Consider the following 25,921-nt stretch of genomic DNA (forward strand, 5'->3'; position numbering starts at 1 on the left):
AGAATGGGAAGAGTGATAGGAAGTGATCTCATAGAAGTGGGGACACGTGGGCAGATCTGGTGTGGTCTCCTAAGACCCTTTAAGAACATAGTTTTATTCTGAATGGATAGGAAGTTACGGGGGATATTGAGCAGAGAAGTGACAAGGTAGGGATCACTCTGGTTGCTTGGTGAAAAACAGAATCTAGGGGGGCAGTGTAGGAGGGAAAATAGAATTTAGGAGGGAGACCATTTTGGAGGTTGTTGAAGTAATCCAGAAGTCAGCGCTGGTGTGGACATAGTGGTGGAGATGGTGAGAAATGGTTGTTAGATTCTGATTGTATTTTGAAGACAGAACTGGCATGGTTCTGCCTTGTGTGACTCCATGGTTTTGGGCTCAAATAACTGAAAGAATGGTTTCCATTTACTAAGATACAGAAAGCTCTGGGAAGAGTAGATTTAGAGAGAAAAACTGGAGGTTCCGTGTTGGACGTTTGAGCTTGAAACTGAACATGTTAGTCACTCAGTCCCGTCCGACCCTTGGCAACCCCTTGGACTGTAGCCCGCGAGGCTCCTCTGTCCATGGAATTCTCCTGGCAAGAATAGTGGTGTGGGTTGCCATTCCCTTCTCTGGAGATCTTGCCAACGCAGGGATCGAACCCAGATCTCCCACATTGCAGGCAGATTCTTTACCATTTGAGCTACCCAGGAAGCCCCTTTTGAGTTTGAGATGCTTATTGAATTAAATTTCTAGGTGGTGTTGCGTAGGCAGTTGGAAATGCCAGACAGGATTTTAGGAGAGAGGGTTAAAACAGGTATTGTTCCTATGAATGGATCTCTTACTTTAATTCTGTCTGAAGAAGAAAAGGTGGGAGAAACAAATACATTCAGTCAAGGCTATGTGTGTCATTAAAAACTTTAGGTTCCTAAGATTAGCGATTATGATTCATTGTGTATACAGATACCCGCATTTACAGGAATGCTTGGTAACCAGAAGGTGCTCAGTATGTAACTGTTCAATACTGAGTAAAAAAAGATGAATGATTAGGTTACAAGAAAGTGATTGGAAAAGCATCTGAGCATGAACATACCAATTAGGTGGGGGATAGAAAAGAGTTTCTCCTCAAGATACCTGGGGACCCAAGGGATGAAATGATTCTTATTAGCTAGTTTCTAAAAAATATTATAAAACGAATATAGAAAGAAATTCACACTAGATGGAAGTCTATAAAATAGAAATGAAAATTCTTCCTTATTCACTCTGATGCCCAAGAAATAGGGGGAATATTTTCAGAAACTTCCTTTTATATAAACATACACTACTCCCTCTTCTTGCCTTTTCGAAAACCATCTTGAACATCTGGAAGTTCACGGTTCATGTACTGTTGAAGCCTGGTTTGGAGAATTTTGAGCATTACTTTGCTAGCATGTGAGATGATGCAATTGTGCGGTAGTTTGAGCATTCTTTGGCATTGCCTTTCTTTGGGATTGGAATGAAAACTGACCTTTTCCACTCCTGTGGCCACTGCTGCGTTTGCCAAATTTGCTGGCATATTGAGTGCAGCACTTTCACAGCATCATCTTTGAGGATTTGAAATAGCTCAACTGGGATTCCACCACTTCCACTAGCTTTGTTCGTAGTGATGCTTCCTAAGGCCCACTTGACTTCACATTCCAGGATGTCTGACTCTAGGTGAGTGATCACACCATCGTGATTATCTGGGTCATGAAGATCTTTTTTGTATAGTTCTTCTGTGTATTCTTGCCACCTCTTCTTAATATCTTCTGCTTCTGTTAGGTCCATACCATTTCTGTCCTTTATTGTCCCATCTTTGCATGAAGTGTTCCTGTGGTATCTCTAATTTTCTTGAAGAGATCTCTAGGCTTTCCCATTCTACTGTTTTCCTCTATTTCTTTGCATTGATCACTGAGGAAGGCTTTCTTATCTCTCCTTGCTGTTCTTTGAAACTCTGCATTCAGATGGGAATATCTTTCCTTTTCTCCCTTACTTTTTGCTTCTCTTCTATTCATAGCTATTTGTAAGGCCTCCTCAGACAGCCATTTTGCTTTTATGCATTTCTTTTTCTTGGGGATGGTCTTGATCCCTGTCTCCTGTACAATGTCACGAACCTCTGTATAGTTCTTCAGATGTTCAAGCTGGTTTTAGAAAGGCAGAGGAACCAGAGATCAATTGCCAACATCTGTTGAATCATCAAAAATGTAAGGGAGTTCCAGAAAAACATCTATTTCTGCTTTATTGACTACGCCAAAGCCTTTGACTGTGTGGATCACCACAAACTGCAAAATTCTTCAAGAGAAGGGAATACCACACCACCTGACCTGCCTCTTGAGAAATCTGTATGCAGGTAAGGAAGCAACAGTTAGAACTCGACATGGAACAACAGACTGGTTGCAAATAGGAAAAGGAGTACATCAAGGCTATATATTGTCACCCTGCTTATTTAACTTAAATATGCATCATGAGAAACGCTGGGCTGGTGGAGCACAAGCTGGAATCAAGATTGCCAGGAAAAATATCAATAACCTCAGATATGCAGATGACACCACCCTTATGGCAGAAAGTGAAGAAGAACTAAAGAGCCTCTTGATGAAAGTGAAAGAGGAGAGTGAAAAAGTTGGCTTAAAACTCAGCATTCAGAAAACTAAGATCATGACATCTGGTCCCATCACTTCATGGCAGATAGATGGGGAAACAGTAGAAACAGTGAGAAACTTTATTTAGGGGGGGCTCTAAAATCACTGCAGATGGTGACTGCAGCCATGAAATTAAAAGATGCTTACTCCTCGGAAGGAAGGTTATGACCAACCTAGACAGCATATTAAAAAGCAGAGACATTACTTTGCCAACAAAGGTCCATCTAGTCAAGGCTATGGTTTTTCCAGTGGTCATGTATGGATGTGAGAGTTGGACTATAAAGAAAGCTGAGCACTGAAGAATTAATGCTTTTGAACTGTGGTGTTGGAGAAGACTCTTGAGAGTCCCTTGGACTGCAAGGAGATCCAACCAGTCCATCCTAAAGTAAATCAGTCCTGAATATTCATTGGAAGGACTGATGTTGAAGCTGAAACTCCAATACTTTGGCCACCTGATGGGAAGTACTGACTCATTTGAAAAGACCCTGATGCTGGCAAAGATTGAAGGCAGGAGGAGAAGGAGACAACAGAGGATGAGATGGTTGGATGGCGTCACTGACTCAATGGACATGAGTTTGAGTAAACTCCGGGAGTTGGTGACAGACAGAGGCCTGGCGTGCTGCAGTCCATGGGGTCGCAAAGAGTCAGACACAACTGAACTGAACTGAACTGAACTCCCTCTTCATCTTTCTGATTTTTAAAACAAATGGATTTCACATATTGTTCTATGGCTTGCTTTCCCCCCGTCCTAGTAGTGTGCTTTGATCATCTTTCCTTATCAGTGCCTCGTATAGGTGTCTATATTCAGAGAGGCAGTATAGTATAGTGATTGAAAACAAGGATCTTAGAGCCAGACCACATTAGCTTGAAGGTTGGCTCATAATTTACTAGTGGTGACCTTGCACAAATTATTTACCCTTTCTATGCCTCTGTTTCCTTATGTGTAAAATAGGGATAATAAGAATTATATGATAGTTATGTAATTAACTATAGTAATTACATAGGGTTGATGTAAGGATTAAGTAGCTGATATATGTAAAATACTTAAAATAGTTCCTAGTACATGTTTGCAGTCCAGTTAGAACTGGACACGGAACAACAGACTGGTTCCAAATAGGAAAAGGAGTACGTCAAGGCTATATATTGTCACCCTGCTTATTTAACTTATACACATAGTACACCATGAGAATCTCTGGGCTGGAGGAAGCACAAGCTGGAATCAAGATTGCTGGGAGAAATATCAATAACCTCAGATATGCAGATGACACCACCCTTATGGCAGAAAGCGAAGAAGAACTAAAGAGCCTCTTGATGAAAGTGAAAGAGGAGAGTGAAAAAGTTGGCTTAAAGCTCAACATTCAGAAAGCTAAAATTATGGCATCTGGTCCCATCACTTCATGGCAGATAGATGGGGAAACAGTTGAAACAGTGGTTGACTTTATTTTTCTGGGCTCCAAAATCACTGCAGATGGTGACTACAGCCATGAAATTAAAAGATGCTTACTCCTTGGAAGCAAAGTTATGACCAACCTAGACAGCATATTAAAAAGCAGAGACATTACTTTGCCAACAAAGGTCCGTCTAGTCAAGGCTATGATTTTCCCAGTGGTCATGTATGGATGTGAGAGTTGGACGGTGAAGAAAGCTGAGCGCCGAAGAATTGATGCTTTTGAACTGTGGTGTTGGAGAAGACTCTTGAGAGTCCCTTGGACTGCAAGGAGATCCAACCAGACCATCGAAGTAAATCAGTCCTGAATATTCATTGGAAGGACTGATGTTGAAGCTGAAACTCCAATACTTTGGCCACCTGATGCGAAGAGCTGACTCATTTGAAAAGACCCTGATGCTGGAAAAGATTGAGGGCAGGAGGAGAAGGGGATGACAGGGGATGAGATGGCTGGATGGCATCACCGACTCGATGGACATGGGTTTGGGTGGACTTAGGGAGTTAGTGATGGACAGGGAGGCCTAGCTTGCTGCAGTTCATGGGGTCGCACAGAGTCGGACATGACTGAGCGACTGAACTTAACATGTTTGCAGTATTGTTGTGTATTTATTTTTGAATAGATACAGGGTATTTGTTTGGTTGTGCTGATTTACCATAATTGATTTAAGTAGTCCTCTGTCAATTGTTTAAATTGTTTCCAGTACTTGTCCCTATACATCTTTGTACATTTTTGTTTTGATAGTTACTTAAATAGTTTATTCTAATAAATTATTGATTATTTATTAAAATAAATTATTAAAATAACCAATAATTTATTAGAATTGAATTAAATAACCTAAGTGTGTAAATATTTATTTGAAATTGAATTAATTAAGTAATAATAAATTATTGTTTATTTATGGAAAAAATTTTGTGCAGTAGAATTGCTGGGTCAAAAGATTATTTTTGATTGTTCAGAAATATTTTATCATATGTATTGAAACAATTCCAATTCTGATCAAGTAAATTGAACAGATTTTCTTTGCAAAACTTGTAGAAAACCAGTAGATGAAAATCTTAATGAGGAAGAATTTTTATTAAACTTTATGGATTGCTATTTTTGTAGCTTAAAATAGCTAATATCTACAATTTTATATGCTTCAATAGGGCTTAGAAAAGTGTCATTTATATTCTTAGACTATTAAAAGTTATAAATATTTTAGGTATTTTCTATTTATATTTGTGATTTAGCAATAATAGGATTTTCTAGGTTAATGTCATTAATGTTACAAAACTAATGTTGATGTTTGTGTAAGCTTGTGTATTAGGCCTGATCTTAACTCTGTAGAAAGTAAAATCCATTCAGCTTTTGTGGATCCGGAACTTTGTGGAATAATATGTTTTTTTAAGTTACGTGGTTTTCATGATTTTGTAATTGAAAAAAAGTATGTCATAGGACAAAATTTTTGTTTCTGTAGCTGTATGTTGAGCATTAAATCTAACTGGTTCCCCCAAATAGAATGGAGATGAGCTGAAACAGTTTTTTTCTTTCTTGAAAATGCACAGTTTTTATATTTTGTGTTAGGGTACTCATTTAGGCTAGTGTAAAATTTCATAAAGAAAATGCCAACGATAACATTAAAATTTTATCTCATAATGAAAAGAATGGACATTAAATAAGATGCCATAGTTGATTAATCAAATTGGTAAACTTGCTAATGTTCAGTATAGGTAAGATGCTATGAAGATGGCTCTGGTACACATTGTAATAGGAGTGGATTCTGACATAGCCTTTCTGTACAGCAGTTTAATGACACATATCAGGAGCATTAAATATATTCATACTTCCTGACTTACCACTTTAATTTCTGGTATTGTATTCTGATGAAATAGTCAGAGGTGTTAGGTATTTGTAAGTTAAACTATGAATATACATTATTTAAATTCTAATAGTAAAATCCTGGAAGCAAATGTTCAACAGTAGAGGAACATTTAAACACCTTATCTGTCTATCTCATGGATATGCTCTGTAGCCATTCAAGTTTATATTCTCATGAAATTAGAAAATGTTTATGGTAAGATGTTAGCTATGAAACGTCTGAAAAAAATATACTAATGGTTAATAGTGTTTGTGGGTGAATTATATACTCTGAATTTTTTGCTGTTCTCCTTGTCCTTTTCTGTATTTAAATTTTTTTATAGTAAAACTATTATATGTAGCTGTTTTAATATAAGAAGATAGTATGACCAAAAAAAATGACATTTTTAGTGTGCATAAGTTTTTCCTTGAAAGATTTTTAAAAATTTGTAGAAATATCATTGTTTTAAAACTCTATTTACTGAATATTTAATTCCTATTATTTTACTTACTACACAGAATCCTCTCTTTGTAGTTATGAAGACCCTGCAGTCTGGTAAAGGAGCTGATGAAAGCATAAAAGTAATATTAGTAGGAAATAGAATGTTGTAAATGTAATAAGAGGGATGAAGTGATACAGAGGATTCTGAGAAGATAGGAATTGTATCCAGTGAGGACATGTAAAAAAACTGATTAAAGAAAACAAATTCTGAAAGACCTTCAAGAATGGATAGGATTTTGACAAGCAGATATTGGGGAAACTAACAGGGAAGAAAATTCTAAGTGGTATAATTATCAGTTCAGTTCAGTTCAGTCGCTCAGTCATGTCTGACTCTTTGCAACCCCATGGACTGCAGCACGCTAGGCCTCCCTGTCCATCACAAACTCCCAGAGTTTACTCAAACTCATGTCCATTGAGTCAGTGATGCCATCCAACCATCTCATCCTCTGTCGTCCCCTTCTCCCACCTTCAGTCTTTCCCAGCATCAGAGTCTTTTCAAATGAGTCAGTTCTTCGCATCAGGTGGCCAAAGTATTGGAGTTTCAGCTTCAGCATCAGTCCTTGCAATGAATACTCAGGATTGATCTCCTTTAGGATGGACTGGTTGGATCTCCTTGCAGTCCAAGGGACTCTCAAGAGTCTTCTCTAACACCACAGTTCAAAAGCATCAATTCTTTGGCACTCAGCTTTCATTTGAGCAAAAACCCATCATGGGTTATATGTGAAGAAATTCTGTTCAGGTAAAATGCCATAGTGATTTGAGGGAGAGAACCAAATCATGGATTGATACTGCATTAGTAGGGGTTTAAATGCCCATATCGTGTTGGTACATCATTCAGTGGGGCTTCCCAGATGGCACAGTGGTAAAGAATCCACCTGCCAATGCAGGAGATGCAGGAGATGTGGGTTCGATCCCTGCGTCAGGAAGATCCCCTGGAGAAGAAATGGCAACCCACTCCAGTATTCTTGCCTGGAGAATCCCATGGACAGAGGAGCCTGGCAGGCTACAGTCCATGGAGTCGCAAAAAGTTGGACACGACTGAAATGACTGAGGATGTACATCATTCAGTAGGTGGGCAGCAGGGGAATTTGGGTTCTTGGAGAAATGACATGATAAGATCTGTGCTAAGTGAAAAGATTAATTGGGTAGCAATTAGTATAGCAGGGCACCACAAGAAGGACTGACAGTAGGGGTCTAGTTGTAGCTGTAACATTGTTTCAGGAAACACAGAGTGATCGGAGGAATTGAAAGAAGAGGAGGACTATGGGAAGCATGTGTAGATCTTATAGGACTTTGAAACTTGTCAGATGTAGGAAGAACAAGGGAGAGAAAATAGTCCAAGTTTGGTCCAAAGCTTTTGTGCCTCAGTAGCTCTGAAGTCAGAAAGAGGAAGTGATCTGGGGAGCAAAAATAAAGAGTTTAAGCACACTCAGTTTTAGATTTGAGCAGCTCATCCAGGTTGTGTGTGTTAGTCATTCAGTCGTGTCCAACTCTTTGCGACCCCATGGACTGTAGTCTGCCAGGCTTCCTCTGTCCATGGAATTCTCCAGGCAAGCATACTGGAGTGGGTTGCCATTTCCTTCTCCAGGAGATCTTCCTGACCCAGGGATCAAACCTGGTCTTCTGCATTGCAGGTGGATGTTTTGTTTTGTTTTTTTTTTTAACACTGTCTGAGCTACTAGGGAAGCCCAATAATCTAAAAATAAATGCGACTTTTCTTAGAACTTTATCAGGTACTGTTCCTTGCCGATTACTGGAACGTTACAGCTACGGATAGTGTCCACTTTGTGATGGCATATCTCATCACGAATGAGTAACCATTTGAGATAACAAGCATTGAGTGATGCCTGTCACTTCCTGCAAACCGTATAGGCAGTAGATATATAAAGATGAAAAAGACATGATCCTGTCCTTTCAGTAGTTATCATCTGAGAGCACTGAAAACAATATACAACATTATTTTTGGATTTCACACAAAAATCTCAGCTTCAGGGCAGGCATTGCGTATTTATTTATTTGGTTGCACTGTGTCTCCATTGCTGCCCCCGAGCTTTCTCTAGTTTTGGTGAGTGGGGTGTGCACACATTCATTCATTGTGGTGCACAGGCTTCTCATTGCAGTGGCTTCTCTTGTTGCGGAGCACAGGCTCTGGGCCCTCAGGCTTCTGTAGTTGTAGCACTGGGCTCAGTAGTTGCAACTCGTGGGCTTAGTTGCTCTGTGGCATGTGGGATCTCCCCAGACCAGGAATCAAAGCCATGTCCCTTGCATTGGCAAACGGACTCTTAACCACTGGACCACCAGGAGAGCCCCACGGTAGGTGTTATTATCACTGTGCCAGTGAAGGTATTTGTGATAAGAGGAATGTCATCATTGTTGTCAAAGAAATCAAAAAAGGTGGAATCAATGCATAGTTTGTGTGTGAGTGAGTGAATTTCAAAGCCATATATGAATCCTTAAACTAGTTTGAATACGGGGAAATGAGACTCTTGAGTATAATCTAGTGGTGGCAGAAGGTTAGCTAAGAAAAAGCCATAGGGAAAAGTTAAAAACCACAATGTTCCGAATTTAAAAAATGGGATAAGTCTGTAAACTAGATCACTGGTAGAAGATGTCTGAGTATCCTAGGATTAATGCTATGACAACTACCCTTTATAGCATTTACTTTATGCTGGTCACCATGTTGGTTATTTATGTTATTTACTGAGTTCCTTTAAATGAAATGAAATGCCAAGGAGAGAGAGAGATTTTGGATACTTCCATTGACTTTTTACACATATAATTGACTGTCAATGATTATTTCCCCTAAGATTTAGTTACCTTTGTTACATGATATTTAATAACGACATTTAGAAATGTACTGAAAAAATTGCCTTCTTATTTAGTACAGGGTTTCATTTTTAGTGCATTATTTCCTATTTTTGGAAGCAATAGTTATATCTTCACAAAGTATGTTCCCATAATTACTGTTTTTAAGATTTATGGATCAGACTTACTCTTTCTTTTTGTAATACTGTTTTCTTGTCTGTAGAGCTTCAGTGGCCATGCTTGAAAAAATTATTAACAGAGCAAAACATAGATATTTCTAGAGTTAATTATTTTTAAGTAGAATTTTAGCTGTGAAATTTCGTATTTAGTTTTTGTTATAATCAGTTGCTCTTCAAAGGAAGAAATAGGTTGATATTTGACAAAATAATTGCTATTAGGAGATATGCTTGAAACTGCACTCACCAGTAATAAAATATTTTATTTCATTTGGTTTCTTTTTTCATTGCAAAAATTCTATTTAAACTCTTTGTTGTCATGAACCCCAAATCCACGCTCGACTATTCTTCAAGAAGGCATTTTTATTAAAATGCTTCTTACAGCGTACTTGGCATTAATGGGTATCATTGACTTGTTTTTGATTATTAGAATCCTTTTTTGTTTTTCTAGTGGCTTCAATATAAACCATTAATTTGGGGTTCTTAATGTTTTTTCTTTGGTTGTACTTGTTTACAGGTGGCAAACTCTGGTCATATATCAGTAAGTTTCTGAACAGAAGTCCTGAAGAAAGCTTTGACATCAAAGAAATGAAAAAGTCTTCAGTTCACCTGCAACAGCCGAGTTACAGTCCCCAGGACAGCACCAGCTTTGAGTCCAGAGGAAGTGATGGTGGAGCCGCGCTCCAAGTTCTGCCTTTGAAGACTAGTCTTACTCCAAGCTCTCAGGATGATAGCACCCAAGATGATGGTGGGCAAGACAGCTCTCCAAAATGGCCAGACTCTGGCTCAAGTTCTGAAGAGGAATGCACTACTAGTTATTTAACATTATGCAATGAGTACGGGCAAGAGAAGATTGAGCCAGGGTCTTTGAATGAGGAGCCTTTCATGAAGACTGAAAGGAATGATGTTGATACCAAAGCTGTAGAAAACTTCCCAGGACACCTTGCTGCAGACAGCGACAGCCCCAGCAGACAGCTGAAGTTCTTCCCTGGAGATGACGGCCTTGAAGCAGCTCATTCTCCAAGAACATCAGATTCCCTCAGTAGATCTAAAAACATCCCCATGGAATTCTTTAGGATAGATAGTAAGGACAGCACTAGTGAACTCCTAGGACTTGATTTTGGAGAAAAATTGTATAGTCTAAAGTCAGAACCTTTGAAACCGTTCTTCACTCTGTCAGACGGAGAAAGCACTCCCAGGAGTGTTAGTACTAGTGAAAGCAAGGTAGAGTGTATAGCTCAGGACACTATTAGCAGGGGCTCAGATGACTCAGTCCCCGTTATTTCTTTCAAAGATGCTGCTTTTGATGATGTCAGTGGTACTGATGAAGGAAGGCCTGATCTTCTTGTAAATCTACCTGGTGAACTGGAGCCAATGAAAGATGGTGTGGCAATGGGACCTACTAAGTTCACACAGACTAATATAGGCATAATAGAAAGTAAACTGTTGGAAACCCCTGATGTTTTATGCCTCAGGCTTAGTACTGAACAGTGCCAAGCACATGAAGAAAAAGGCTCAGAGGAACTGAGTGATCCCTGTGGGCCTAAAGCTCATAGTATAACAGAGAAACACTACATACAGGGGGATCTTGGGATGTTATTTTTATCAGCTGTTGATCATAGTAATATGGGAGACATGTCTTTGTTACACAGTTCAGAGTCTAAGTTCCAAGGACTTAGCGTGGTTGAGTCACCAGGAACTGCAAACCACACAGAAGAAAGCTTATTCCACATTTCTGACCCACTCTCAGGTGCTAATGAATATAACGTAAATACAGACACTTTAAAAACTGAAGAAGTCTTGCTGTTTACAGATCAAACTGATGATTTGGCTAAAGAGGAACCCGCTATATTTCAGAGAGACTCGGAGCCTAAGGGAGAGAGTGGGCTAGCACAAGAAGGAGACAAGGAAATACATCAGATTTTTGAGGACCTTGATAAAAAATTAGCACTAAACTCCAGGTTTTACATCCCAGAGGGCTGCATTCAAAGATGGGCAGCTGAAATGGTGGTAGCCCTTGATGCTTTACATAGAGAGGGGATTGTGTGCCGCGATTTGAACCCAAACAACATCTTATTGAATGATAGAGGTCAGGAACTTCTGCAAATGCATTTCTTTTTATTCGCTGTTGCTTCCAATTAACTGAGTAGGCGTTTTATCTTGTAATTAGTATCTTCATTTCCTGTCTAGAGCTTCATTATCAGTGCAGCAAATTCACCCCCAGTAATAGCTTCTAGTACTTAATGATGCCATTATTCTTAATGATACTGTTTTTAGCTACAAAAGGAGTAATTACAGTTCACTTCTGCAGAAAATGGAAGAGAAAAATGTTTTGATTTCTCCTGTCGTTTTGTTTTTAGGACACATTCAGCTAACGTATTTTAGCAGGTGGAGTGAGGTTGAAGATTCCTGTGACAGCGATGCCATAGAGAGAATGTACTGTGCCCCAGGTTAGAGCCATCTCTTAAATGTCTCACTTGCAAAAGTAGTTCAGCAGCTCTCATTTCTTGATCAAAGTTGTATTTTCACTAACCATTGACAATATATTGGATCTGGTTATCTCTTTAACCCTTTAAAAAAGATTGTTTGGGGGATAAAATCATTAGATGGTCCATAGCATATATGTATATGTATATTTGTTAGTGTATGCTGTTAAATGGGTTTATACTTCTCTTAGAACTGGCAATGAATTTGTAGAAATGTCTTAACTTCTTAGTGTTTAAAAGGACCTCTAAGTATCCTGAATTTCTTTAAAAAGAAAATTATTTATTTGACTGTATTGGGCCTTAGGTGCTGCGGGCAGGCTTAGTTTTTTCCATGGCCTGTGGAATCTTAGTTCCCCTACCAGGGATTGAACCTCTGTCCCCTGCATTTCAAGGCAGATTCTTAACCACTGGACCACCAGGGAAGTCCTCCTGAGCCTCTTCAGATGGATCATTTTTATGATGTGAGAGGTAGATGACTAAAACAATAAAATTCGTAAGGCTAAAAATGGATACAAATTGAAATTAAAAAAAAAAAAAAAACACATACAATGTTGTGACTTCAGTGATGAGCTATCCTGATATTTTAGAACAGATTTTAAAGGATTCTTTCCACATTTGAGAAATTTTAGAAAGCATATTCTTCTTATTTTGAAATAACCAAATGTCTGACCCAGCAGGTTTCTCTCACTGTATTATCTTTGTTTTCTAAAATTAGAGACTTATTTCTGGGGGTGTTAGGTCCTTTGCTGATAATTACAGGTCTCTTAAGCATACGAATTGGGTTTGAGTTACTTTCTCTCTCATCAGTGCAGATGGGGCTGTGTTTTAATCCAAAGTTTGTTCACCTTTTGCCTAGTGTGGGCTTCCTTCATGGCTCAGCTGGTAAAGAATCCGCCTGCAGTGCAGGAGACCCTGGTTTGGCTCCTGGGTCAGGAAGATCTGCTGGAGAAGGGATAGGCTACCCACTCCAGTATTCTTGGGCTTCTCTTGTGGCTCAGCTGGTAAAGAATCCGCCTGCAGGGAGGGAGACCTGGGTTCGATTCCTGGGTTGGGAAGATCCCCCAGAGAAGGGAAAGGCTCCCCACTCCAGTACTCTGGCCTGGAGAATTCCAAGGACTGTATAGTCCGTGGGGTTGCAAAGAGTTGAACACAACTGAACGACTTTCACTTTCAGCCCCTTTGGATGGCCAGAGTTGCTTTACTCATCACCGCTCTGGCTTTCAAAGGAGGTTCAAGTTGATTGTGCTGACATGATCTGCTTAGTTGTTGATTAATACAGTATTTAATGCTTACTAGCAAACCAGCATTTTCTTGATTCTAACATTGTTTCCCTGCATAATGGGAAATGATTATAATTAGGATTGAAAGAGCTATATTGTTTTTAGTTATAATTTTCATTGTTAAGAATTATTTCTTTATTGGGGAATAGAAAAGTTTTTCAATATGCCAAGCAGATATCCTCAAACTGTTCCCTGAAAACAATGATTTAGATTTTCTTCTTACTGTTATACTCTTTTCTTTTCTCTTTCGTCCCCCAAATTAGGGTTGTTTAATTTTGTTTCTTCCTAGGGGCAATAGAGCGTGCCTACATTTTTTTGTTTCTCACAAATAGATAGTATTATGCTGGCTTTTGATCTTATTAGTATGATTTAGTTAATGGAATAACAAAAAAAATTTCATAGTGAAATCACTTTATTATGGTTATCTGGTTTATTTTTTGACAGACTTTCTCCTTTCTAATTTGATAATAAATAATATTTTAGGTACCAATGTATATAAATATGTATGTTAATGTAATGAATTTCAAGGTTTTATTGTTGTTCAGTAGCTAAGTCGTGTCTGACTCTTTGCGACCCCATGGACTGCAGCATGCCAGGCTTCTCTGTCCTTCACTATTTCTCCCAGAGTTTGCTCAGATGCAAGGATTTAGGGTCAACATTAAATCTGGGAGTTTTTTTTTTTTTTTTAGTAAAACCTGTTAAATCCTTAAGTGTAGTATAAACCTCACATCAAAACCAGATGTTTGTGGAGTAGTTTAATGTTTATAACTGACTCTTTATTTCCTATTTTTCTTCTCCCTTTCTTGTTGAAAGCTATCTGTAGGGTTGTACTTTGGCTTTCTAGCAGATTATTTTTCTTCAAAGTACAGACGTGTTTAACATCCATAGCATGTTGACCCCCTGAGAATTCTAATATATATGGAACAAAACCATATGACGTTCATCAGCAGGTATATACTTTCGGCTTTGTATTCGGCTGAATACAGTTTTGTGTACTGAATTTAATACAGATCAGTTTCCAAGTTCTAATTTTTAAGCCTTTTCCCAGAAATCACAATTCCCAAAGTTTACCAGCAGGTGGCAGTCTACCATTAATGGATTTTTGGTGTCATCATCTAGGTTGTCCTTCACTAACACTTGAAAAAAGCTGTCGTCTGAAGAAGGGCTTTGTTTTAATTATTTGCATAAAAGAATTGCACTTTAAAGCTTTGTGAGTTACAAAAGTGTTATAGTATTGTGGCATATATTGAACAATGTGAGAAGTCTCTTCGTTCCTTGGACCTATTGATTTGTTTTATCAATAGGATAAAACTCAGATCAGTAATGGCCTTAATTGAAAAGTAACGCTGGTGTTCTAGTTTAGATGATTTGAAACCTAGAGTTGCAGAACTCAAAGTTAAGTTGTGTACTCCTGCCCATTGCTTATAATGAAGGGGAATTGTGTTTATAAGGAGCAAAAATTTGTGATTTACTGTTTCTTTCAAAACTGAATAGCAGTGCTGCTGATAAAAATACAAGTAGACTTTGCTCCTCTTCTCAGAGGGGTGGAAGCAGAGATAAGAAGCTAACGTTCAGTGGTTAAAATCACAAATCAGTGAACACACGGGGACAGAGTACTAAGTTATCGTTTGATCTACCCCTTGTAGTACCAAGGGTTGAAGTACTTCTCCCATGTCTCCCTTTCCCTCCTGTTTCCCAGCTCTAACCTTAGTGTTATTGTCCAAGTAACTCTGAAGCACGCTAAGCAGCTGATGTTTGGTTAGAAAGTAAAGTCGTCAGAAGATTGTGATGAGAACGACTCACTTCTGTTTAAACAGCATGCAGCCTCTCCCTCACCACTCCTCCCTCCTGGGAATCCTTATCACACATTTGTCCTAAAAACATTGTCCACCTGCCCTGTACTCTATAATATCAGCGGTGTATCTTTTTATCTTGTGGATGATGTGCCTTTATATTTTGAGAAAATTTTCCAGTAACAGATTCGACAGAAACTTGAGCAAATGCCAAACTAGCAGGGGGCCATTATTCTGCTCTATAAATAAGTTTAAAAAAGAAAGCACACACACAGAAACCTGTGAATCAACATGTTTTGGTCTAATTGAGGGGAAAAGCAAGATAGATAAATTTTGAAATGCAAATGATCACCTTCTGTTATTTAAGTATTGTTTCTGCCAACTTTGAGATCTTAGATTTTAAAAAGTCATAGTTATTTCAACGATGTATATGTCCGATGTTCACAAGTTTCTACAGTGAAATGAAGAACTTAAAAAAAAAAGTTGTCACTTTTTTATATTAAAGAAAACAAATCCAACAACAAAAAGACAAAAACCATGGAGCTTTCTCTGTCTACATCTGTGAAAAAGCCAGCAAATAAATGGCTGCAGCTGCAGACCCATCAAGAGGGTCTTGAGAATACGAATTCACTGATCAAACCCAGCCCTATTTTCAAAGTAGAAGCCATTCCTTTTATATTCACTTTGTATCCTTAGATTATCTAGGATGATTCTCTAGAAAGGTTTTATTTTAAATAAACATCATTCATGGCAAATGGGTTCCTTTCATACCATAGAAACAGAGAACAGAGTTCAGGAAAAGAAAGAGTGAAGAAATAGTCCTCAAAGTGGGAATAGATTTTATAGTGTGACAATATAAATATAACACTATCTAGTTCCCATATGAGGAGAGTTTTAGATATTTATTGAGATGTCTAGACAGATTCCCCTATTTTTTTAAACTTATTTATTTTTGATTGAAGGATGATTGCTTTACAATATTGTGTTGGTTTCTGCCATACATCAATCTCCTGGTTTTTGTTATGAGAGGTTTTAGGATAATCTGGAGTATTATAGAAAAACTGGAGTTAATTGCTTATTCTTCTCCAGAGAGCTTCCTTATAGTTACTCTGATTTTATTTCTGTTTGTATCACCTACAAACATAGATTTATGTAAAAGATTTTATGTGCTTTATCACTGGAGCTATTAGCTTATCATAATATAGAATAAAATTTTTGTTACAGTATTTTAAATATAAAGGAAAAATAAAATGTCAAAAAAGTATTTTTTTCTTTTACCAGTATTTCTTTCTTAGCGGTCTCATCTTTCATCATAAAAAAGCAGCTAGAAAATAGTCCTTAGAATATTAAGCACATAAAAACACAAAAGACTGGATTTGAAAGTTTAATATACAATTAAGACAAGTGAGTAAAATTTGTTTATATGTTAGTTATCATGCTAACATAATCACTTGTTTCCCATTCTAGTCTTAACAAGTTGATATGGTATCCCATCAGTGTGTCCTTCACCTTTATTTTCCACCCTATTATGAGCCTTTATAAATGCTTGAGATTTACATTGATATTTCTCATTGAATACTTTTCACACTTGAGAATTTATAGGTGAATGTGTGTGTAAATTGAAGAAGTCCGAAGTGCTTTTTACCACAGCCCAATCTCCACGCTCCCAGATGTCAAATGACAGCTTTGCTTCCTCTCTTAGGCGATTTCATACTTGGAAACAGCTCACAGCTGACGGTGAAGAGTGAAACATAGAAAAACCATGCTGGAAACTATCTGCAAAATTCAGTTTTAGAGCATGACATTTATTTACTACCACTCTTTGCTCTTCTTGCCTGATTTTTTCAAATAATCCATGAATATATTTTGGGGGCATAGTCTCTCCTGCCTTTCTCCATAAGCATGCTTTACACACGATTAGTTGCCTTTTAAGCATGGTGTTCTGTGTGACAGTTATGTATTTGATAATTAGATCTAAGACTCAGACTGTGGATGGTTTAAAAATACCATGAGGGCATCATAGGTTTAAGATTTAGAATATTACGATGGAATTGAGAATTATCAAAACTCAATTTTCTGAAATCAGCCATTAACTCACTGCATGACCTTAGTCAAGTTCTTTAAGACTTTTTAGGCCTTAATTTATCAGTAGTAAAATAGATTTTTTAAAACTTTTTTCTTAACATTTTATTTTGAAAAAATTTCAAACATACAGAAAAGTTGGAAGAATTGTACACTCATATTTACCTGTCACCTAGATTCTGCAGTTAACATCCTATGATACTAATATTTGCTTTATCATATATCTACTGGAAGTAGATTTATTGAATGTTGAGAAGTTCCCAGATGTCAGATGATCTAATAGCCTTCTTATACAAACTTTAGTCAAAATTGAAGTCCATCTTATTAAGGCAAGAACTTTTCCCCTGAGGAATAAATACTGATTTCTTGTCTAACATCAGTAAGTTAAAAAATTATTTCACTTGGAGGACTTTCTAAGTATTCTGTTTTTACTCATTTATCATTTGTACATAAATGATATGCAATATGGAAATGAGGAGTTTGTGGAAAATATTTTCATTTGGAGGAAAAAAGCCAAGACAGCTCTTGAGTAGTGTGAAATTTAAATGCCAAGATTTTTAACAAAGTTGTCTAAAAGAAGAATCATTTAGATCTCAGAATTTCTGGATCCTAGGTAACTTCACCATGAGTGAGGAATCTAATTTTAAGCATGCAAAGTTGATAGAGAAAGCAGACGAATATAGATGTATATTTTGAAATAATAATGTTATAACCAGGAAGTATGGCTGTATTTCTGGTCTAGTCCTCCACCCCATAGGAAAAGGAAGAAAAAAGCAAGAGGGAACCATAGAAGTAATTTTAAAAGAGTGAAATATCTGTGGTTAATATTTAAACATTATGTTTCAAACAGAAGCTCTTTTGTTTGATTTACCCTTAAGCAAAACTTCAACAGTAGCTCTCTTGTACATAGTAAATGTTTTAATGTTTTCCTCGAATGATTAGCAAGTACTTTTAATCTTTTGCCTTTAGTTCCTAATGTTATAAAACTAAATCTATATCTTCTTTGAGAGAACCAGTATCTTTTCAAGTTTGCCATAGAATAGTGGAAATTTTACGTGGGGAAAATTCCCTCCATCAGCGCACTCCGCCCCCGTCAGTACCACTGTGCACTGATGAAGCTTGTGCCCTGAGTATATTAGGTTAAGCAAAAAGAGGTTCAAGTCAACTTAAGTCTTAATTAACCGTGTCCAGGAGGGCAAGAGCTTTCTGATGGAAAGAAGATTAAAGGGTTACTTTATGTATGTTGGGCTCCCCAGATAGCTCCTGCCTGCAATGCAGGAGACCCTGGTTCGATTCCTGGGTTGGGAAGATCCACTGGAAAAAGGATAGGCTATCTACTCCAGTATTCTTGAGCTTCCCTTGTGGCTCAGCTGGTAAAGAATCCACCTGCAATGCAGGAGAACTGGATTCGATCCCTGGATTGGGAAGATCCCTTGGAGAAAGGAAAGGCTACCCACTGCAGTATTCTGGCCTGGAGAATTCCATGGATTGTATAGTCCATGGGGTCACAAAGAGTCAGAAATGACTGAGTGACTTTCACTTTCACTCATGTATGTTTGAGGGTCTGGAACCTTGGGATCGATCCCTAGGCAGGGTGTATCCTGAAGCCCTCATGAATCCATTAATAATGGGCCAGTCACCTTCACCTCTACATTAAGGTCACTCTGTATTGAAATAGATGCATTCTGAAACCATACTTCTCATCAGATCAGAATGTGATTTGGATCTAGTGGTAAAAATGAGACAGAGTAATAGAGTGTTTAGTCCTTCTTATTTGGCACTTGAGTAAATAATATATTAGTCCCTCTCAAGAGAAGAAATTCTTCAGCTATTAGAACTAGAGAATTGATAAGGTAAACGAATTGATACTGTATTTCACCTCTTCTGTGTCAAAACAATGTCTCTGTCCATTTCCTAGTACTATCTGATACTGGGGAATAAGGGGTTTACTTCAAGCTTTAGATTATTAAAAAAAAGTTAATTTTCATCTCTTATTTCCTAATCTTTCTCTTTATGATCTTAGACAAATTTCTTTTTTAGAAGAGGAACATGAGATTAGATACTTAAATAGTTTTAAGTAATAGCTGCATTGTAATGCTTCTTAATTTTAAGACCAAGTGTGTTTTTGGCAATTGTTCAGTTAATTGGCCTCACCACCATATTATTCTGAAGAAGACAGGGAACTACCTTTCACTCTTGATATTTAACACGAAGATGAAAGCTGAGTTCAACGTTCCACACCAGAACTCTTGGCAGGCTACTTTGACCAAATCCTCAGTTTTTATACCATGTAAAATCTTGTCAGTTTGAATTGCCAGGAAGTAACCAGGTCTGATTATTATTATAACTAAACAGTTATTCATAAATACTTCCTTGAAATAAATGTTTAAAAATCCTAAGGTTTTAAAAAATTGATGATAAAGCAGATAGAATTCCTGAAGCTCCTTCATAGCAGTGCATGCAGCTCTGCTTGCCTACCACGGCAGGACAGCAGCAGGGCGGGAGGAAACTGCGCCTGTCACCCTCACAGTTTTCAGTTAGCCTTTTTCTCATCAATCAACTGTAATGGCCTTGGTTGGGTAACACTGTGACACCCGATGGCTATTCAGAATGGAGTTGTTGTGATATGATCAATGGAAAGTGGAGCATGCTATTGGTTTTTTTCCTACCAGAAATGCAGGGTGAGAGTTAAGTAAGCAGGACTGTACAGAGCTCAGAATTGTAACCAGTCAGTCAACCAGAAGTCATCTGGTAGCTATCTGTTTCTTATTTTATCTCACAAGGAAACAATATAGTAACGGTACCTTAGTCCTGACCCAAGTTGTGCAGATAATTGTGTAAAAGCTCAGAACATGGTTGCCAGGTCACCACGACAACAAGGAATTAAAACATGGGTAGTGAGAGAAGCAGAATTCTGTCAAACCTCACCTGAATTGCCTTAGTGTGGTGTGTTACTTATGTTCAAGTCTCCACAATACCACCCAGGGCCCAGGGTTTCATATCATGAGATTACGTGGAAACCACCCGAATTAGTCTGGTGGTGACAGGAAGCAAGGCTAGAGACTGGGATGAGCCAAGAGAGGGCAGGAGCCCCGCCTCCCTCCTGTCACCTGAGGCATGAGGAGAAGCACAGAGCGCTGCAAACTCTCCCCAATGGAAAGTGCCCGCCCCTGCCGTCGGTCTTCCCTGGTGACACTCTAATGAGTCAGAGGGATGTGACACCAGCAACTTTTAAGCAGTTTATAGGCTCTACTTGACAATAAGGTATTTGAATAATCAGTTGAGTACGATGTTGAAGGACTTTATGGAGTATGGAGCCAGATAACTGGGCAGCTTGCATTTTCTGAAATACAGATAGAACTTTATTACATAACAAAGGAGCAAAACGTCCATTTGAAAGGATGGGCTAGGAAATGCAGATTCCAGGCTCTAGTTAGGGATTATCTCCAGCTTACCCATTTGCAGCACATTTCATGTAACTGTGTCTAGATTCTTTCCATTCAATGGGGGCAGAAGAAAGCTCAGTTGACCTCCCAGTTCTGTCTTCTTCTTACTCCCAGGGCTTTCCAGTTCCTTTTCCTTACCAAATGCCATCCCTGCCAGGACAGACTGTAGCAGTCACACTCTGCAGAGGGGAGCCCTGGAAGGTGTCCACTTGACCACCCCTCTTTAAGCCACCATCATCTCTTCCCTGGGCTATTGCAGTCCTTAGCTCAGTGACCTCCATTTCTACCTTGTTCTAATCTGGGTTTCATCTAGCAGCCAGAGTGATGCTTTAGATAAGGTTTAAAACTTTCTGGCCTACCACATGAAAGATGCAGAAAGACTTGCTGTACATCTCTCTGTTCAATGCGACTTAAAGAAAATGCATGCAATGCAACCTTTGCAGGTGTTTTGAATGCATCATGCTACAAAACACAAGGTGGAGATAGTTCAACACACATTTATGAATGTGCTGCCTATGTGCCAGGTACTGTGCCTCGGAGCTAGAAATAAGATATATTTGGTTTGATATTGACAGTTACTTTTGAAGATTTGTGTGAAGAGACAGCCCAAACAGTAGACATACACAGTTAGTTAACTAGGACACTAATAGACTTTACAGGTGAATAGTTATGTTTATAGAATTGTAATTTACCAAGCTAACAAAAGATATGCTTGGCTGTCCCTCTTCTCACAGTTTAGTTCTATGTATTGTTGGATATATAAAGAAAAAAGAAATGTTTTATTCCATGTTTCTCTTAGCTCTTTAGTCATTATCTGTAGTGGAAGACTAATGCTCAGCCCCTGCATAGAAAATCTTTATACACAGCAAGAGCTGGTGAGAGAAATTGACTAGAATTTTGTAATTCTAGTTCCTTTCAATTAGCAACAGATGCTGCAGGGAAAGACTGTCTGTGTAGAAACACAGGACTAATGTTTCCATGCTCTAGCTGACATGGAATGCTCATTGCAAAAGAAAGATATTCTTTTCCTTGGTTCACATATATCACTAATGAAAGATCACATTAAAATAAAAAGTTCTATCTAAGGCCATTAATGAAGTCTGACTCCTTTGGAGGAAAGTTAACAAACTATTTGTTTTAAATTTTACTGAACACTTGACAGAATTTATGGAAAATTTAAACACCACAGCTTTTTTTTTTTTTTGATACTGTAAAAGTGTATGTGGTGCTTAATTTTAAGGTTTGTAAGAATGTGGCTTAATTTTTATATTGTCTTATTCACCAAAGATCTCTCTTTTATTCTAAAAGCTTATACATTTTTCTTACTTTTTTTTTCCCTAAAAGAGAGACTTGGAATCCTTGAGTCATATAAGTAACTTCAAAATTAAAAGAATTGTTCTGAGAAGAAAATCCTGTGACATTAGAAAACTGCATTTACCCTCCCCCCCATTCCCCTCAGAGTATACTTACTACTGATTATCATTTTAATGTATGCTATAGGTGTATACCTTTAAAATTGTCCCATCATTTTGATATTTGAATCAAGTACTCCATCATTTATGTGACCAATTCTTTTAGCATCTAAATATTGGTTTAATTTGACTATTATATAAATACTTTATTTGCAACAATAGTTGCTTTTTCATTGAGTTTTATATGACTTCTTAGTTACAGCTCTACACTGTAAGTTTGAGAGTGAAGAGAAATGAAGCGTCTAAGATTCTATTTATTAAAAAGAAGTGTCGTTAAGGGAAAGAGTTTGGGAGAGATATTTAAATACTCTAAATTTAAATAGAATTTCTCTATATGTGAACTTACTGTATTTCCTATCATGTTCTGAATGGAAGAGAGCAGCAACAGAATATACTGCCAGAGGGAGGTCAAGGGACTGTCTCTTGGTATTTTTGGAATGTGGGTGAGTAGCTATTTGTTGTTATCAGTAGAGGTAAGGAGAGGGATGCCACGACGTGTGTGGATCTCCCTTAGTGGAAAAACCAGGGAGCAGAATCAAGGGAAGTCACCAGTCTGAAAATGTGCCTTAACAAACGCATCAAAGAGCCACATGCGGAATATCCAATTCCCGTCTTTATCAAGCACCGTAGCAGTAATGTCTCTTGAAGAAAAGTAAATTCTAAATCTGGGAATTCACAGTTACTTAAAATGCAAGGTAGTTCCATCTTTATACAGCTTTATAGGAAGGTTGGTATTCATTTTTAAAGCTTGAGTTTGAGACACACTTTCTAGCTTTTAAAAATTTTCTGTACAATTTCTCGCTTAGTTTTAGTATTATCTGCAGCTATTTTTGAGCCATGTCTTGGACAGATCCACGTGGCTTGCTCTGTACAGCCCTAAAAGGCAGGGCCTGGCTCAGCAGATAGTACATGTTATGATTTCAGTAATGTTGCGATCGCCTGGTCTCTCCCGTGTCTCTCAGACTTCACGTAGTCTAGAAGTGTATACTTTGCTTCTTTCCCTTCACTTCTCACGGAGATATTTTTTTGTCTCCTGAGTCCAGAGTTTCTGCTTTTTTACTTTTCTGGAGTGAGGCTGCTTATAACGCAGTTTGGGGGTCAAGTTAACATTATTATTTTTGATTGTAAGAAGGAGATGGTAAACTCTGACTATCATAAGGACTATAAAACTCTTACTCTATGTTTTAGCAAGCCTTTTGACAATATGGGTTACTAAAGCAGCATTATTTTTCTGAAAAATATCCTAGCTTGTTGAAGTGTTCTGTGAGTTAAACATGAGTGAAACAGAGGTAAACAAGGCACATTTTTATGTTGTAATATCTTTACTGTTTTATTTAAATTTGTTATTTTACTTGTGATATCTTGATTGTTTTATTTGAACTTGTAATTTCACTTGTGAATTTTGGTAGTTTGAATCATTAGTGTGAATCAGTGAGATTTTATATTGTTAGGCTATGAGGATTGATAGGGCTAAAATGGGAGTTCTAGAATTTTACTAAAGAGTTCTTAGATATTTGATGTCCTCCAAAAAATTTGGATGAGTTGAAATCTAATCTGGAGCTGAGTTTGTGTCTCCATTACGTTAAATGATGATAGCAGTTAGATTTAGTGACACTGATTCATTTAGCTCAATATCAGGTCTCAGGGGAAGGGAAGAGTCACTGTGGAGAGAAAGGAGAAGAAAGGCTGTGGAATGCTGGCTCTTTTTAGCATAATCCCACTCTTTGGGCATCTTAGGTTAATGCAGAGAGACGTTATGAGAAAGGCTCATGAGTGCTTTTGAAAACACTTTCAGGATCATAAAATTACAGGTAGAAAGAAGGTTAGACGTCTGGCTGTCCTCATTCAGCCGAGCTCAAACAGTAGCAGAACTAGAGCCCCATCGGTACATTTCTTTGGCTGGAAGACAAAAACCCAGCAGCCTTTGATATCAGTATCTCTTTTTGAGTTTTCGCGGGAATAACCTGAGGATTTGTTTGTTTCCGTAGGAAATAGTTTACTTCCTCCTCCCCTCCATCCTCCCATCACTTTGCTTAATGCCTGTGGCCCTGCTGTACTTATGGAGACTAGGGAGACTGCTCAACCACCCTGGAAACTGTAAATACAGGATGTAGTGTCAGGGGAGGGGTCCGCATGGAAACTGAACACGTTGGGTTTTATGGGGAAGATATTTTGAAAATTGACAAAGCAGTGGTAGAATTTATCCTTTAAATTTTTTTTTTTCTGCTCCCCCCCACCTCCCCAGAGATTTTAAAAATTCAAGGTGGGAGTTTAAAGGAATTTCTCAGCTTTACTACATTATACTTTAAAAGAGTATAAGAGTATAAGAGCTTTTAAAAGAAGCCTCACAGATTATTTGATATTTCTTTATATTCTCTGTGTCTGACTTGAGATATGCATACCTACTCACCTCGTGTTTGCAGTAGCTGTCATGTAGCTTTACATATGAATCGGTACTCTTGTTCAATGCTTGAAATTTTGTATAGACTTTACAAATAAGCAGTCTTACAGTATTAGTTTTGATAACTGCACAACCTCAGTCTTTTTTGGCAATGCGATTTCAGAGTGTATCTTTAAAATTTTAATCTAAGAATTATTGATCTGTAAGGAATGTTAAAAAGACAACCAAAATCTTTTATTATGATTATTAAAAGAAAGTGAGTTCTATTTTAAAACTCTAAAGGAGAAATTTTACGACTCTGCTTCCAGTTGTTCTAACATTTACGTTTTCTTAGCCATTGGGAAGTTCTTTGTATACAAAGCTCTTTGTTGTAGTTCAGAGTTATCTATTAAAATCGAGGACAGTTGGTTATGATGTCAATTTCACATTAATTAATGAATCCCTGCTTAATATAAACTCATTTTGAAGTGGTTCAAGCTGCATTGTTAAGGGGATGGATTTAAAATTGTTTAGTGTCTTTTTCCAGATTTCCAGGAGAAAAAAATTTAACTTTTCAAAGTTGCTGTCTTTATTTATTTATTAGTCCAGTCAGATTAAAGATGATATTCAGCCTAGCTGCCTCCAGGTTTTCAGGGGCAGTTTTTCTTAGATTGGGGGTTCAGTCGTTTCTTTAGGCTCAAGTGCTTTAGAAATTCCACTTAACCAATGGTGGCCAAGGGGTGAGGGGAGGAAAGGGAGAATCAGGGGAAAAGAGACAGGCTGTTTGTGGAAGAAAAAAGGGGGGAAGATCAAGGAAAGACGGGAAGGAAATGGGGAGGGGATGGAGCAGGCTAAGGCTGGTGGTGCTAGAGTGTCGCCAGCGGTTATATGAGGTGCATCCTGGACCGGACAGTGAGCCCACTGAAAATGGGAAGTAAATTGGCGTTAGGCCTGTCTGGGTCTCTTGCTATCTGTGTTGTCTCACATTCAGACTTAGGCTCGTTTTGAAGTGGTATGTTGGTTGTTACCTACTTGTTAAGGACTCGGGCAGAAAATTGTGAGAGATTTCAAAGCAGCATTAAAATCAACGAACCTTGTTCTTAGACTCCTTAGTTGAGCAAGGTTGCAGAAAACCAATAGAGGAATAGCACCTTGTCTGTCTCCCGAAGTGCCTCTCAAACTTTTCTGTCCAAGTATTTCTGACTGTAGAGGTGGTATGAAATGGGGACCTCTGAGACTAGTCATATGATCCTGACGTTGCTTTGAAGTCTTTTTATCTTGCAAATCCATGCAAGGTTTACATTCTGTTCCATGATGGGTCTGTGTTTCTTTTAATAATAAAACAACATCCTGTCCCCTCCCACACACAAAAATCTTTGATGCTCAGGAAGATGCACTGTGCTTATGGTAGCATCAAGGAGTGCCCCCCCCCCACCCCGACACGTGTGGTAACACGTTTCACCCCCAGTCACCTTCCTAGCAGTGATCTGGGAAGCAGGCAAACAAACACATCGTGTTTGGTCGTCTAGTCTGCACTGGTGATGGCACTTTGAACCTTTGCTGAATTTGAAAGGTCCCTTTA

General features: G+C 38.1%; 1 protein-coding gene across 21 annotated transcripts in view; it reads left to right on the forward strand.

Annotated features, from left to right (window-relative positions):
• RPS6KC1 (ribosomal protein S6 kinase C1) overlaps nt 1-25,921 on the forward strand; it is a 192,939-nt gene that overhangs the window by 149,709 nt on the left and 17,309 nt on the right. For 17 of the 21 annotated variants that reach the window (XM_081489843.1, XM_081489848.1, XM_081489846.1 and 14 more), the window contains 2 exons: nt 9,918-11,489; nt 11,761-11,850. In XM_081489843.1, the coding sequence (XP_081345969.1) occupies nt 9,918-11,489; nt 11,761-11,850 (1,662 nt within the window). The remainder of the gene's footprint in view (nt 1-9,917; nt 11,490-11,760; nt 11,851-25,921) is intronic. The other 4 variants (XM_081489837.1, XM_081489841.1, XM_081489840.1 and 1 more) reach the window with 2 other exon arrangements.

The sequence above is a fragment of the Giraffa tippelskirchi genome, chromosome 5 (genome assembly GCF_054371585.1).
Source record: "Giraffa tippelskirchi isolate mGirTip1 chromosome 5, T2T-mGirTip1v1.2.pri, whole genome shotgun sequence".
Lineage (NCBI taxonomy): Eukaryota > Metazoa > Chordata > Mammalia > Artiodactyla > Giraffidae > Giraffa > Giraffa tippelskirchi.